The sequence below is a fragment of the Pteropus medius genome, unplaced genomic scaffold, assembly GCF_902729225.1.
Source record: "Pteropus medius unplaced genomic scaffold, Ma_sr-lr_union100, whole genome shotgun sequence".
Lineage (NCBI taxonomy): Eukaryota > Metazoa > Chordata > Mammalia > Chiroptera > Pteropodidae > Pteropus > Pteropus medius.
The window spans coordinates 21,292,543-21,307,907 of NW_024349803.1; the positions used below are offsets into that span (position 1 = coordinate 21,292,543).

General features: G+C 59.2%; 1 protein-coding gene across 4 annotated transcripts in view; it reads right to left on the reverse strand.

Moving 5' to 3' along the window:
- CACNA2D2 (calcium voltage-gated channel auxiliary subunit alpha2delta 2) overlaps nucleotides 1–15,365 on the reverse strand; it is a 137,458-nt gene that overhangs the window by 53,567 nt on the left and 68,526 nt on the right. For all 4 annotated transcript variants that reach the window (XM_039837863.1, XM_039837866.1, XM_039837865.1 and 1 more), the window contains exon 3: nucleotides 9,868–9,984. In XM_039837863.1, the coding sequence (XP_039693797.1) occupies nucleotides 9,868–9,984 (117 nt within the window). The remainder of the gene's footprint in view (nucleotides 1–9,867; nucleotides 9,985–15,365) is intronic.

A 15,365-nucleotide genomic window follows, 5' to 3' on the forward strand; every position in this document is an offset into this window, starting at 1 on the left:
TCACACACGGATGTCAGCTTGCCTGGGTCGGGCCCCCTTGAGTCCTCCCTGGAGTTCTGATCTGCTGCCCTGACCCTGTCTCACTGCCTGTCTGCCCATCTGTCCATCTGCCTGACCACTCAGGCCTCCTCTCCTTGGATCTGATGACTGAGAACACAGGAGGAGAGGGCCGGGGCTAGAGAGTCGAAGGGATTTTGCACGGGGAGTGGGGGGAGCCAAAAACTTAGCCTTCAAAGGTTTGACGGCTGCTTCTGCCAGGAAGTTCCTGAAGCCGTGCCAAGGGGAGGCTGTGCTGGCCCTACCCGAGCCCTCCTCCCTGCCTGGGGCTGTCCTTGCTGGTTCCAGACCCCTGCCTAGCATTGGCCTGGCAGTCCTGTGGGTGAGTGGCCGGGTCATAGGTAGGGAGCTGCCCACTTGCCAACCCACTCCAAACGCCCACGGAGGGACAAGACCCCCAGGCGCCCGGGTGGCTGGCGGACGGGGCCTCACACCCTCAGCTATCTCGATAACTGGGTTCCAGCTGGTGTTGACACAGCAAACATGCTGTGATTCCCATTTGCCGAGGCACAGAGTGGGCAAACACAGGAAGGCTGGAACAAAGGGCCCGACAGCCGTGACCGGCCTCCCAAACGAGGGCCCCAGCGCCTGTGCCAGGAGGCAGGAAGCATCAAGCATCCTGGACAGTGTGGCCCACGGAGGTGGGACTGGGGGTGGGCCCTTGACAAGGTGTCCAGAGTGGGGAGGGCTGACATGAGGTCCTACAGCCCAGGGTTGGTCCACATGCTGGGTGGAGCTAAAGGGTCACAGGGCAGTCTTGACCACGGGGCCCACCCGTGTGACACCTCACGAACATTCCTTCCTGAATTGGTGTCACCAAGGCCTGGGCATAAACTCTGATGACAGATCTGTGAGGCTGCACTTGTTCCTACAGTACAGGTAGGGAAACTGAGGCCCAGAGAATGTGAGATTTGCCAAGTCCGGGGTTGGGGGGGCCGCAGCACAGCAGATGGAGAGACCCCTAATTCTTGGCCATCTTCTTACTTTGGGCCTGGTCACGTGCACCATGTGCCATGTTGCATCTTTCTGAGGGGACTCATCCATGCCCAGAGGTTCTTTTGGGGGGCAGTGAGGGTCGGGACTGTGTACACTGTGGTCACCAGGCGAGGTCTCATCTAGACCCCAAGGGACAGTATCTGCACTGGGAGTGGCCCAGGCATGCCTCTGCTTCAAGCCCACCTCCCAGTGCACCTGTGTGCACGTGTGCTGCAGCCAGGCCCGCGGGCAACACGCTTCGTCACACACATGTGCAGACACGCAGACACTCAGGCAGACGCGCACACAATCTCTCTGCCTCTGGCCTTCTGCCTTGCTGCGCCCTCTGCCTGGTCCCATCTCCCTCTCTGCCTGGCTAAATCTTCAGCAACTTCTGCCTCTCACCGCTCCCCCCACTCCCTCTGGGGATCCTCTAGGCCTGGTCAGTTACCTTACCTGGTGGGTGATAAGGCCACACTTTGTGGCATGGGTCCCATCACTGCCACTTTGAGCAGACTGCACTCCTTGAAGGAGGGGCCCCCCAGATCTATTCCCGAGGCCCCTGCACCTGGAGCTGTAGTACAGGGCTTGTACACACCGGTGCTCAGCGCTCAGAAAACAGGCTGAAGGAAGCAAAGGGCACCTGAGGCACCTGGTACCCCACGACGAGCCAGGGTCAACTGGCCTCCTCCAGGAATACCTCAGGGGCCCCTGTCCGGGTCACCACGGTGCCTTGGGCTGGTCAGCCTTCAGGTGTGAGCCTGGAGGAGACAGCTGAGAGATCCTTGAGGGGCCTCAGGGGGCCTCGTTGCTACCCGAATACCTTGAGGCTGGGTCGGCTCCGTGCCTTCCCACCAGCATCCTATGGGCTCGCTTCTCCGGGTGCTCGCTGCTACAGCAGAGGCATCGCTCGCTGTGTATTTTAAGCCACAGAGAATGAGGCGAGGGAGATGACTGGCGGCTCCTCAGGCTGCCTGCCCTGACGAGGAGCCACCCTTCCAGATGTGCAGCTCCTGCCTCAGAACTCAGGCGGCGAGCCCTGCCCCCTGCCTTTGTCTCCTCCCCATTCTTTCTCCCATTGGGTGAAAGCGGTGACGCACAGGCTGCACTGCCAGGCTCCCCTGCCAGCTCGCGACGCGTCACCTATGCTGACTCTCCGTGCCTTCCTTCTTCCTTTTCTCCACCTTTGGAAATTCTACCTGCTTTCCAAGGCTCAGTTCAAATACCGCTTCCTCCAGGCTGTCTTCTTAGACTTGCCCCTCCCATGTCAGCTGTTCTGCACAGTGGGACCCCACAGCTTATTGTCTGTATCCTCAAAATCTGTGGTCCTGGAAGATAGGGACTGGCCGGGCTGCTGGCTTGTCCTGCCTTAGATACACCCCACCCTCCCCTAACCCTCATGCACGAGGATTTCAGAACAAAGGGCCAGACACTATTAAAATTCAATTAAATCTCTCGCTTCTCTGATCCTAAATTAGACTGGTTTGTCCCTGTGGCACCTGCAGGCCCTTTTACTCCGCCTCCTAGCACCTGCCCCCCCCACTGCTGGCTAGGGCCCCCGGGGCGGCAGGCAAAAGCAGGAGAGGATCCTGCCTGGGCGCGGGCTTCTCTGGGGAGCGTAGTCTGGTGTGTCTCCTTTGGGCCCAGGATTCGTTTTCTGCATTTGGCCAACCCCACCCGCTATGCCCTAGATTTCCTCTCCTGTGGTGGGCAGGGAACTCAGGGCGCTGGCTCCTGCTGGCATTTGTAGTCCTCTTTAAGCCAGCCAGCCACCTTCTCCAGCTGTCCCCATTGTCCTCCAGTCGAGGTCCTGCCTGCGGTCCCTCGCTGATGCTCTGCCCGCTCCTGGCACCCGCCACTTATCCCTCTCCCACCCGGGCTTCCGCTTTGTCCCAGCCGGCGCACTCTGCCTCCTCCCAACCCGTGGGAGCTCTGGGAGGGCCAGGCAGGCACATGGGCTTGGGCGCCGGGGTAAGCACGGGGGGTCGTGATTCCTCTCAGCCAGGCAGTGGTCTGGGCTGGCATTGTTTCTGAGCCTGTTTCCTCATCTGTAAAATGGGAATTCTGCCTGGCAGTGAGCAGACTGGCTCCATGCCTAGGGCCACGCTGGGGGCAGTGAAGAGGTTTGCTGGATGACTGAGTGAGCACATGAAGGATGGGGAGACCGAATGGCACCCCCAGGGGACGCGCCTGGCATCGTGAGCGGGGCCATCAGGCAGGAGAGGCTCAGATACGCCCTCTTGGGGTGAGACCTGGGCCTGAGGTGCCTCGGCCAAGGTGTCCCCACAGGAGGTGGCTGATGCTGGTTAGGGCAAGCAGGATGCTGAGCTTCCTGGCTGGACATGTGGCCGCCTTCATCCCTCTCCCTCTGACCTTCAGTCACCGGGGAGAACTCAACGGCGGGTTGGTGGGTGTAAGGTTGACCCACCAGGCTCTGTGGGCCTCAGGGACATCACACCCCAGGCCCCTAGACCTTTCCTTTGGCTAGTGGATGCTGAGGAACCACCACAGCTCTCTGACCCATCCTGGGGCCCCTGCACCTTGGAGGAGGGGCCAGGAGTGGGGCCTGCTCCAAGGGCACAATCCCGGGGGCCACGGGAGCCCAGCCCGAAACTCACGGCCTGGCCTTTCCTGAGGCCCGACTGGCCGAGCCAAGCCCTTGTCTGACCACCACCTGCTGGGGCAGGTGGGTGAAGAGGAGGGAGTAACGTGTCCTCCTCCAGGGTCTCCCTGCCCCGCCCCGCCACGCCCCACCTGCACTGTCTCCCTATTGGTTCCCAGGAAGGCCAGCTCCCTGCCCTGCCAGCTCAGCCCGGAGGACTTCGAGGGGTCTCTGGGTTCGGCTCATGCTGATCCCCAGGACCTTCCTGTGCATGGAGCATGGACGGCGGCTCCCCTCCAAAGAGCTCCCTCTGACCCTGTCCAGGAGTGGCTGTCCTCTACCACCACGTGCTGCCCGGTCTGTTCCTCGCGCCTGCCACCCCTTGTTTACTCGCTGGCCCCTCTCTGCAGGCGGAGGTCCCAAGAGCTCCCACACAATAGGCATTCGACAGATGTCCACTCACTAATTCAACACTCCTCCCGCCCCCCCCTCCCTGGGGGCCCCAGTCGGCTCTTCTGGGTGGCAGTGGCACCTTGCCCGGAAGCAGCGACGATGTTTGGGTGAGGGGGGAATAATCAGTGATAAAAGCTGCAATCAGGGAGAAAAGGCTGCTGGGGCCCTGGGGGCCCACGCGAGCGCCTAACTGGCTCCACGTGTTGGCGGCTCCTTTCAAGAGCGGGAAAGTGGAAGGGTCAAGATCTCTCAATGTTCCTAATGGAGGGGAGGCAGAAGCCACCGCCAGCCCCATGTACACACCTTTTAATTGCCCAGAGAAGGGTGGGCGGCGGCGGCCAATGGTGCAGAATCCTCTGCCTGTCTGTCTACCATTACTGTGCCTTTGAGAGCGAGAACCCAGAGCCACAGTTCCGGCACCTGTTCTATAAATGTTTCAGAGGCTCTTACTGTGGGCCAGGCCTTGGCAGTGGCAGCCATGATCTTGTCCTCCCAGGGCTAAACTGCTTGTCCAACCCCCACCGATGAACGCGTCGGCGGACCCCGTTCCGAACTGGTCTCCAGCCGCCTCGCTATTTAACTTTTCCCCTAAATCCTTGCTGCCTCCTCCAGGCAGCCCCAAGCTTGCTATCACCCTCTTGAACTGAAGGAATCTTCCTCCTGCTGGGGCCGCCCCATCCCGTCATGCCTCTGAGGACCCTGATGTCCCCTGCTTGTGGGACTTCTATTCACCATGGCTGCATCTCTCTGTCCCACTAGACCAGTGGTTCTCAACCAGGGGGGACTTTGACCCCAGGGGACATTCGGGGCAGTGGTGTGCTACTGGCATCTAGCGAGATGCTGCTACATCCTACGGGGCACAGGGCGGCTCCCGCAACACAGAATGACCTGCTCAGAATGTCAACAGTGCCGACGCCGAGACACCTGGGGTGTTCTCCCTCCTGACCAGGGGTGTCTGCCCCCCGGCCCAAGCCCCTGGCTCGTTCCTCCTGCTCCTCTGAACGCCCAGCCCACAGCCCAGTTCCTGAACAGACAGGTCACACTGCCAACAATGAATGCATCAGCTTAATTGGGTTAAGCGGCCATTAACCACAAAAGCAGGGCGGCTATGTGTAGAAAGGTTTTTAATTTTATTCTTTAAACAATGCTTGCTCCCTAGAGAGGCCAGTGATGGTGGGAACACTGCCCACTGGAGCCCCAAGAAAGAACCAGGGTCACAACTGCACCCCCTGTCCCATCCATCTGGGCCTTGTGGGGGTGGCCTGGGAGGGAGTGCTCAGTGTCTTGTTTCCACTGCCCAAGGAAGAAACTGTGGGGGCAGGGACTTGCCCAAGGTCACTAGGCCATCCCAGAGCAAGCCTTGTCAGAGACCAGAACCTCGTCTCCCTGTGGACAGCAAATTCCATGTGGCCACTAGTGGTAGCACAGAGGAGGGCAGTGCTGGGGGCATTGTGTGGGGTCTGGAGCCAACTGCCTGGATCTAAAGCCTGGTTTTGCTGGGGGACCTGAGGCCAGTGGCTTATCCTCTTTGGGGCTCAGTTTCCTTAAATGGAAAATGGGGATAAGAGGAGTAACCCTTCGCTTGTAGGGAGGATTTGGGGAGATCTGGAATGTTCTGGCTCATCTGAGGCCAGGCACGTGGTGGCACTCAGAGGCCAGTAATCATGGGAAGGAATTATTTCTGCCATTTCAGGGGAAACATCCTGAGCTCTGAATCTACACAGAATCACCTGTGGAGCAGTGAAGAGTGCGGAAGCCCAGCCCCATCCCTGCAAAACTTGACTTTCCCAGTCTGGAATGGGGCCTGGGCATCACGGTTTAAACACTCCTCAGATGACTCCAGGGTGCAAGCAGGGTTACAGACACTGCACGAAGGCCAAGGTACAAAGGCACAGCATCTGCGGAGGTCCTGGCCCCCGCGAGAGCCGGAGGAGGAGCACGGAGAACATGGGCGTGGGAGGAAGGGTGGAGCTCAGGGGCCGAGGCCCTAGGTCCTGGATCCCCACCCAGGCCTCTCCACGGCCTCCAGCTTCTCTGAGGTCGGAGGTGAAAGGCTCTCCCCGAAAGCATCGTTCTCACCACTACTGATGTCCCTCAAGAACCTGCTCTGGCTTAGCTGCTCTGGCCCTGTGCTTCCCATTCTCTGAGAACTAAGCCCATGGAGCCACAAAGTCCTTGTCCTTGTCCTTGTCCTTGAGAGGAGGCTGGAATGCCTCGCGATGGGGTCACTCCTCATCCACGGCAGAGCCTCTTCCCATGGCCTCTCCTCTGGGCCATGCAGCAGAGGTGCCAGGGATGGTGTTGAAGGTGGCATGATCTTCAGGGACACTGTTTTCATGGTGGCCTTTATAAACGATGGCTCCTGAAGCCGTGAAACCAGAAGCATGGGGCAGAGATAGTTTCGTGTCCCTATTTTACAGAGAGGGAAACTGAGGCCTGGGATGGGGCTAGAATGAGAGCTCCATGAGGGCACCCTGCACCCAGCACCACCCTGCACACAGTAGGCCACTAGTGAGTGCTGATGAACAGATGGAGGAAGGACAACCATGAAGAGATGACCTTTGAGAGAGGGGCCGTGTGTCAGGTACCAGCTGGGAGGACAGGAGAGTCCTGATTTGGATCCAACTGCCTCCAGTCTGCTGTGAGAACATAGTCACCTTCTTCCCCTTCCTAAGACCCAAGACCCTGACAGTGCAGGCCCGGAGGACCCATCTCCCCGGGTATTAGAAGTTCCGAGAGAGGTCCTCTTCATGTCTGCAAAGCTGAAGCCCCCATCCATCCTGGCCCAGGATGCTGGTTGCCTGTGCGACAAAGCCCCTGACTTGGTCTGCTCCTGCCTGACTCTCGACCCCATAAACTGCCCTGTGCTGCTTGGAGAAACTCGTTACAAACATCTGATAGGACCTGATTAGGTGAGACAATGAACTTTGTCCTGCATTGCTCAGTTCCCTCTTTGCAAGCCCCAAATTAAAATTCCAGACCAGAGCAAGAGGATTTAAATTGGATTACTGGATGGGGTCCAGGGAGTGAGGAACTATGGGAGTGGGAGGTGGGGGGCCCAGACCCTCAACGTCCCTCCCTCCATATGCACTCAGGCTGCAAACAAATGTGGGAAAGGAGAAAAGGGCTAAGGCTTGATTAAAAGCAAATTTAAAACGTAATTAAGACCAAAGCTCATCTTGAACAATTAGGACCAGGCTGGGAGGAGGATGGTCCTCCCTTTCCCCTGGGGACACAGGCAGGAGCATCTTGCAGCCTGGAGCGGGGGGCGCGGCAGTAGGGGCATTCACTGGCCAGGAGAGTGCTGGGGAGGGAGGGCTGTGGGCTCTGTGCTCACCTCGGGAATAAGATGGGGACTCAAGGGCCCAGCTTAGGGTCCGAGCGACCTGGATTCAAATCCTAGCCCTGCTACATCCTGGCCTGATTCATGGCCTGAGTCTCAGTGTCCCGTCTGTGAAGTGGGCCCCCCTCACGGGGTTGCCGTGTGGCAGACTCAGCACGTGGTCAGTGCCCGATCATTGCGTGTCTTTTTCCATCATTCTTCCATTGAGAATAATTTGTATTTAGCGCCAACTGTGTACCAGGCCATGGGCTGGCTGCAGAAGTAGTAGAAAGGAGGCTGACACCTGCCCTGCCTCATGGGGCACGGTCCGGCATGTAGTACGGGGACAGGGTTGGGATCAGGACCCCAGGCCTTGGGTTCCCCCGCCTCCCAAGCTGTCAGGGTTGATTATTCTTCCAGGAGTGGGGAAAGAAGCCTGGGGAGGGGCCCCAGCTCTGCAGGGCTTGGAGGGGATGGGCAGGGGCGGGGTCCTGAGCTCCAGGTGTGGAGGGCAGGCTGGGCATCTGTCACTGCCACCACTCAGCGCCCCCCCGCTGAGGTGACTGAAGCTGGTGGGTAGTAGGCCTAAAAGTCTGAAGGGTGCTCCTTCTCATGTTTATCAGACGGTTCTGATACAAGTTCAGGGCTGGCAGCTTATACTTTGCAACTGGGCGGGTGGAGGGGGTGGGCGCAGCAAAACAGGAAGTAGTGGGCAAATAGGGGTCAGATAAAGCAGGGAGGGAGAGACAAAGAGACAAAAGCTCTCAAAGAAAAGGAGGAAGAAACGTCCAGATCATGCCAGTTCGAAAAGTAAGAGAGGCGGACGTGGCTGGCTGGCGGGGGTGGCAGGAGGGGTGGCGGGAGCAAACAGATGTTTCCCACAATCAGGGAGACTCTGCTGGACCGACGGGGACTGCTACTCTGGCTGAAAGCTTGGCTTTGCTTTCTCCCTATGACAGTTCATTTCCCCACCTGTCCCCAACCTGTGACTAAGAGTTCCGAAGGTCTGGCCAGACCCAGCTTTGGGTTCTCTGGGTCCACAGTGGGCGGGAGGCCTCAGGGTCCACCTCCTTTGGGCCTCTGGTCCCAGGATGCCAACCTCTCTCCATTGCATGATCCCAGGTCCTACTAGGCAGGCGGGGGGACAGCAGGGCCCAGGTGCTAGGGAGGGGGGGTCCTTCCTGGGGTCTGGCTGTGGTGGGGGTTTGGTCTGCATGGCTGCCCTGACTTGACCCTGCCTGGACCCTGGCCTGAGCCTGGGCGTGGCTTATGTGGACTCGCTCATCTGTTTTTTTTTTTTAAATAGCTTTATCGAGATATAATTTACATACCATAAAATTCACCCACATAAAGTACACAATTCAGTGGTTTTTTAACATATTCGGAGTTGTGCAACCATTACCACAATCTAATTTTAGAATATTTTCATCACCCCAAAAGGTAACCCTGTATCCATTAGCAGACACTCCCTATTCCCCCCCTTCCAGCCTTAGGCAACCACTAATGTACTTTCCATTTCTATGGCTTTGCCTATTCTGGACATTTCATAGAAATGGGATCACACAATAGGTGATCTTTTGTGACTGCTTCTTTCTTAATGTAATGTTTTCAAGTTCATCCACTTTGTTGCATGTAAAGTACTTCATTCCTTTTAATTTGACTCATCCCTTTGACACAGGCTGGGGTAGCCACGGTTGTGTCTCTGATCCGGAGGCAGCTTGGACCTCCTCCCACGTTTACCGCACAACCTGCCCAGGACACCGCAGCTCCACAGGCCCCTCCGCAGATGCTCTCCCCGGAGGGGTGGGGGTGGCGCAGAGGGGTGCAGGTAGAGTACCAGGGCTCAGCTGGCTTTGTAGAGCCAGTCAGGGCAGCCCAGCAGGTTCTGTCACCTCACAGAACCGCAGTGACTTGGAGCCGACAGGCATAACCTCTCTGAGTATAGAGGGCGAGACCGAGGTCCAACAGCGGACAGAGGAACATTCAAAGTCATGGGCAGAGCAAGGGCTCCCTAGCATCACACGGCCACAGCTTTGTTCACGGGGCTTTCAGGGTCCCTTCACACTCCCTCCCCGTCAGAGCCTGCGGTCCATCCTCTCAGCCATCAACAGGTCACCACCCTGGCCAGGTGCTCACCCAGGGCACACTCAAAGACAGCAGAGGAATGGAGGACCCAAGCCCAACAGGAGGGAGGGGTGGAGCCTGCCTGGGCCCCACCATCACACCCGCACAGGGTTCCCAAGATCCCAGGTCACCCCTCACATAGCCTACTCCAGAAAAACCATCCTGTTCCTACCCCAGCTGCCCAGAGTCCACGAGGGCACAGCCCTGCCAATGGCGGCCCAGTCTGAATTCAGAGGGCCAGGAGGGCCGTGCGTTTGTGGCAGGATAGGCTATCACTCTCACAGCGCAAGGCTACTTTTCCAGGTCTTCCCTGAATCCTGGCCATTGCACCTACCTTCAGAGCCTGCACCTTCCTGTCCAGCAGGCTCTCGATGTCCCCTGCCACCTTCTCCACCAACTTCTGAGGCTCGTTCTCCTGTATCTCAAACAGATTCCGGTTGTCCTTGTAGATCTGGAAGGAAGCGGAAGCCAGGGGTCAGGCCAGGGTGGCCGCGGATTCCCACGCCACAGCCCCTGCGCTTTCTCTGTGTGTGGTGCAGCTCGGTCCTCACCCCCACCCCGCTCCTGGCTTCGGCCACTGAGAGAAAGCACGGAGGTCTGGGATCTGGGTTCCGTGCTCTCATGGACTTGGAGGAAGGGCATGGTCATGAGCTCCACAGCGCGTATCGGTTGTGGTTGGGAGGATGGGGTTGTCACTACCTTCTCTAGGACTCAGGGCTCCTCCTCGAGGGGCCATAAGCAGCAACCCCCTGACTAGCTCAGAGTAGCTGAGAGTGGCAGAGGGGAAGTGTGGGCCGAGTACGCGGCAGAGTGTAGTGGGGAGATGGAGCCAGTAAGCACACAGCACGCACACACATCAACACAAAGATGTTCTCACACCCACGCGTGTACACACACCTACATACCCACACGTGCATCACACACACACGTCACCCGTTCACATGGGCTCAGGCATCCGCATCCCTTTCTGCTGGCATTGCCCCAGGGCATTTGCAGAAACTGTAGCGGGAGCTCTGAGCACCCCCAGGGGCTCCTCTGCCATTCAGGGCACAGCATGTGAGAGCGGGGACCAGAAAAGAAAAGGCACGTGGGGGAGCGAATCTGCCCCTCCCTCCTCCTCGGGGGCGGGCCTGTGTGTACACGCATGTGGGGGTGTAAATCTGGTAGTCTGCATCTGTGTGTGTGTGCGCATGTGTGTTACGGCTCAACACACATCATCTGTGCACATGCCTGTATGTTGGGGCGGGGTGGGGGGTTAGGGACTCCTAGACAAAGCCTGGGGCTTTTATGTATTGAAGCAGATTTCACCTGAGGGGTGTCTTCATTCGTGGCTGGGGTCTTGGGGCGTGTGTGTGTGTGTGTGGTGTGTGTGCTCACTTGGCGTGTGTGTGTATGCATCATATACCCTTGCATGGCTCTGAGCCTGACTGGGTCCATCCAGGTGACCCCAGGAGGTCCACGCCCCAAGCTGGATTCTCCACAAGGGGTCACAGGCCTGGCTGCCATGACCGAGTTCCTGCCACCAGCCTGTGCCATCAGGCAGTGCAGAAGCGGAGGGATGTGGGGAGACAGAGAGGAGGTGATGGGGAGATAAGGAAATGGGAGGGGCAGCTGATGAGAGACAGACAGGCGGGAGAGATAAGGTCGGCAGTGACAGGGAGACGTGGGGAGATAAGGCCTCCGCATCTGATGGGGGAGGAAGTGGGGGACGGGGGCTTCCGGGAGCCCCTGCCCCACCAGCCTAGCAGTCCAGGGTTAAAACACTGCACTGCACAAAGCCAGCTCCCCATCTCTCCTCCCGCCCCAGCCCTCCCGGCTTCTCTTTTCTTTCTGTCCTTCTCTGAGAACAGAATAATTTGTGGTGAAGTTGCCGCTCCCCACAGAGTAGTGGCGATCAGCGGGCAGGCGGTATGGACAGCGAGGGGCAGGGGTCCCCAGTAGGCGCCAGGCCACGCTGCTCCCGGGCCATGCCTCAGGACAGAGACCCCCAGATGGAGACAGAGGTCAAGGAGGGTTCAGAGCCTGGAGGGGGTCACTGGGAATTCAAGGAGCCTGGAGCCCAGTGCCCACGGTGGGGCGACCTGAGGCTCAGAAACAGAAGACATGCCAAGGACACGTGACTGTGAGTGGCAAAGCCAGATGCCCCACCCTCCTGCTCAGGTTTCGGGACATTAAAAACACACCCTCTCCTGACCTTGGACTGCGCCCCTGGGTGTGTGGTGCCCACAGTCTCAGCCGTACAGGCTGAGTGCATGAAGCCTTGGCCGAGCTCGCCCCGGCCCACGTGTGCCAGCAGGGGGCGCAGCTGCCTGGCTTCTCAGGGCAGGGGATGGAGTCGCGGTACCTGCCGCCCCTGTCAAGGTCATTCCCAGGACGGTCCACGGCAGCAGCCGCCCAGATCTGAGGCTGGACCATGTGGTCTGCTGACAACTCTCCTCAGGGAGCCCAGAAGTCCCTCCCCGCTGGGCCTAGGGTGGCCCTTGCAGCCTGGCATGGTGACGGGGCTAGGGATGGGGGTTGCCGAGAGAGGGAGTCTCCAGGTGGCAAGGTCACACGCCAGGGGTCTGACAGGTGGCACAAGGGCTTGAAAGCAGGGACACTGCTATGAGTCATCCCATCTCCGAACCGCTGCCTGATCTATTAAATGAGAGACTGGCGGTCCCCACGGGCCAGCCGAGGACGGCACGGAACCGACATCATTGCTGCTCCTGCAATGGTTTAGCACGGCCCGATTCTGCAGCAGTCATGGCCCGGTTCCTGCCTCCGCTCGCCCTGCTAGACTCCCACTCTTGGGATCCAAAGCCCTCGGTTTTCATTCCTGGGCAGCCAGCCTTGGTGTTCTGGGGTCTGCCACCGATAGCCCCACCCCCCTCTCTGGGCAGTCCCTCCCTAGCCATCCTGTCTTTGTCTCCGGCACCTCAGCCTGGGCCCTGGAAGTGACAACAGGGGAGCCGAGACACAGGGACGCCACTGAGAGGGCACAGCCACAGCCAGCTCCCCAGGCAGCAGGCCTGTGTGCAGCGGACCCTCGGCAAATGCAGACGCCCAACTCCACGTTCAAGAACAGAGCTCTGGGGCCAGCTGGACCTAGGTCTGACTCCCACTTCTGCCTGCAGCTCTGCTATCCCTTGGAGCCTGGGGCTGCATCTGCCGGCTTTGTTCCTGTCCCAGTTCTACCCAATGACCCACCACGACACACTTCTGTTGACCCCTGGTGCCAGCACTCAAGGCCTCTGCAGCCCATTGACCTGGCATGTACCTTCAGGCCTCTGGGTCCCCAGCCCCTGCTGATTCCTACTGTCACCCCTTTACTCATACTGTCCCTGCACTGCCCCTCCCCCACCCCTTTCCCTGCCTATCTAAATATCCTCCCTGGACAGGGTGAGGAAATGGGCTAGAGAAAGTTTCTGGGGAGAGAGGGCAGAATTCTAGAACTATATGGGCTGGTCCAGCTACCAGCCAAGCCTGTCCCCCAGTCCCAAATGAGCCTCTGGAATGCAACAACCCTCGTTCCTTCTATCCTGGGTATTTTATATTTCCCTGGACCGGCTCCAGTTGCCTGCCTTCTGGGGTGGGCCCTGAGTTGAGCTCTATGTCCCAGGGAGATCCGAGTGACACAGCCCAGCATATGGTCCCACCCTGAGAGACAGGTCATCTCTCCATTCGTGTGGTCTGGGAGGTGCTTTCCACCTGCAGGCCCAGCGGGAAGAAAGAGCCCTGGGCAGCTCCACAGCATGCCTGGGGTGAGCTCCCCTTGAGCCCCAGCCTCTAGCCCTGGTCCCTGGGGCCAGTTCCGAAGGAACAGACGGGCCCGGGCACGGCGGGCTAAGGGCCTCAACAGCTGCAGCAGGATTGCGTGCCTGCCGGTGTCCTTGGCCTCACGAGCTAACTGGAAAAACCCAACAGCTCCCACAGCAGCCCAGCCTGCATGGCCCCCACCTCCGCACAGGCGGCGAAGCCCAGGAGAGGGACAGGCCACAGGTCTACAGCTTGTTGCAGCTCCGTGCCAGCTGTGATGGGGAGGACGAGGCAGGGGCTCCATCCACGTAGGAGATGGGGAATGGAGGGGAAAGGACAGTGGACTCGAGGACAGGCTGGCTGGAGCCAGGTGGGCATGCGGGGAGGGGGAGCAAGAGACACAATGGCACAGGGGCTGAGGACGGGGAGAGCAGGGGTGGCTGAGGCCCCGAGGGACAACTCAGGAGGCAGTTAGTACACCCTTGTTCCCAAGAGTCCCTGCTCCCTCCATCCCACACGGCCACCAGTCACCTGGGCGTCCTCTTCCCCTCAAGGGTAGGTACCTCCTCGTCAGCTACTGAGACCTGTCCCTCCATGTCTCCCCTCATCTCCTCGCCCTGCCTCCGAATGCCGGCCGGACCCTCACCTCCTTCACCTCTAGTAACTGCGTTGTTAAATGGCCCTTCTGGTCAGCCTTCTGGCCTGGGGATTTCCGGGGCCCGTGGGGCCCAGGCCTCCTCAGGGGCCCCAGACCCTCTGGCCAGCTTCCTGCTTCCTGGGGTGGCTTCACACAAAGGGGAGGTGAGCCTGGAGGACACCTGGATGAATGGTGACCTCGAACAGGAAGCCTGGACACTTGCGGGGGCAGAAGGGGCCAGTTTGGTCGGCCTGGTCGCCACAGGCTTCAACAGTGCTGACTAGAGTGGAGCTGAGGTACCTGGAACACAGAAGTAGCCACCAAGGAGACAAAAGGCCCCAAGACTAGTGACCTGGATGGGCCTCCGTCAGACTGAAGAGACATTTTGCAAAGCCCCAGAAAGATAGCAGCGGGGGGCCTGGACCCCAATCAGCCCCCAACCTGCCCAGGCAGAGGAGGTAGGTGTAGGGAGGACAGGAGGGTGAGGAGGGTGGGGAGAGGAAGGGTGGGGGAAGGTAGACGGTGACAGCCAGGGGAACAGCTGAGTGCTGGCTCTGGCCACCCTGAGGCAGGTGGCCCTGAGGAGGGACCCTTCTGATCATGCCCATTTGGCCGACAGGACAATGAGGGCCCGAGAGGTTAAGTCCCACAGCAGAGCTCAGAACTGAAGCGGTCTGTCTGATCCACAGGCCTGGCTTTAGGTCACACTCTGTACAGTTCTCTCCTTAGGACTTATCCCCAAACTTGAAGGTGAATCCTCTGGCAAAGACGGCATGTGGGATAAGCTGGGGATCTGTGGGCCTGGGGAGGACTTGGGGTGATGCCAAAGGCCTAAGTAAGGCCCGTGGAAGGCAGAAGGGCCACTCTCGGGGTGGGGAGGAGCAGGGAGAGGACTGGCAGAAGCAGCCTGATCCACTAATCAACCACTCGATCCTGCGAGTAAAAACAGGCACACACGCGAGGCTCCTCTCTGCAGCGAAGGTGAACAGGCCCTAATCTCTGGAAAATTAAATCAGAAAGAAAATAGAACGAGAAAGGTTTGATGCAGGCTGGGCCCTGCTGCTGGCTGTCTCCTCAAAGGCCCAGACTCGGCAGGGGGTTCGGCTGCGTGCTCCAGCATCCGGCCCCTCCCTCTGCCCAGGGCACTGGGAACGGAGGGCACAGGCAGAGTGGAGGGAGCTGAGCCCCACAATCTGACCCCTGGAAATTTGCTGTTCTCCAACCCCGTCTAGTCACGTCTTGCTGTCCAGTCCCTGGTATCGAAGGAACAGCCCCTGGGGGTCCTAACTGCCCAGCCCTCACGCCATCAGGTCTCTAGAGGGAGAGCAGCAAGTGGACTAGGGACAGTGGGCTGGGCCTCCCTAGGCCGGTCTGCATGGGCAAGTGCTTGGAGGCCATGGAGTCTGGTGTTGGAGACAGGGGTCAGCTGCTAGAATGGGGTACAGTTGTGACAGGGA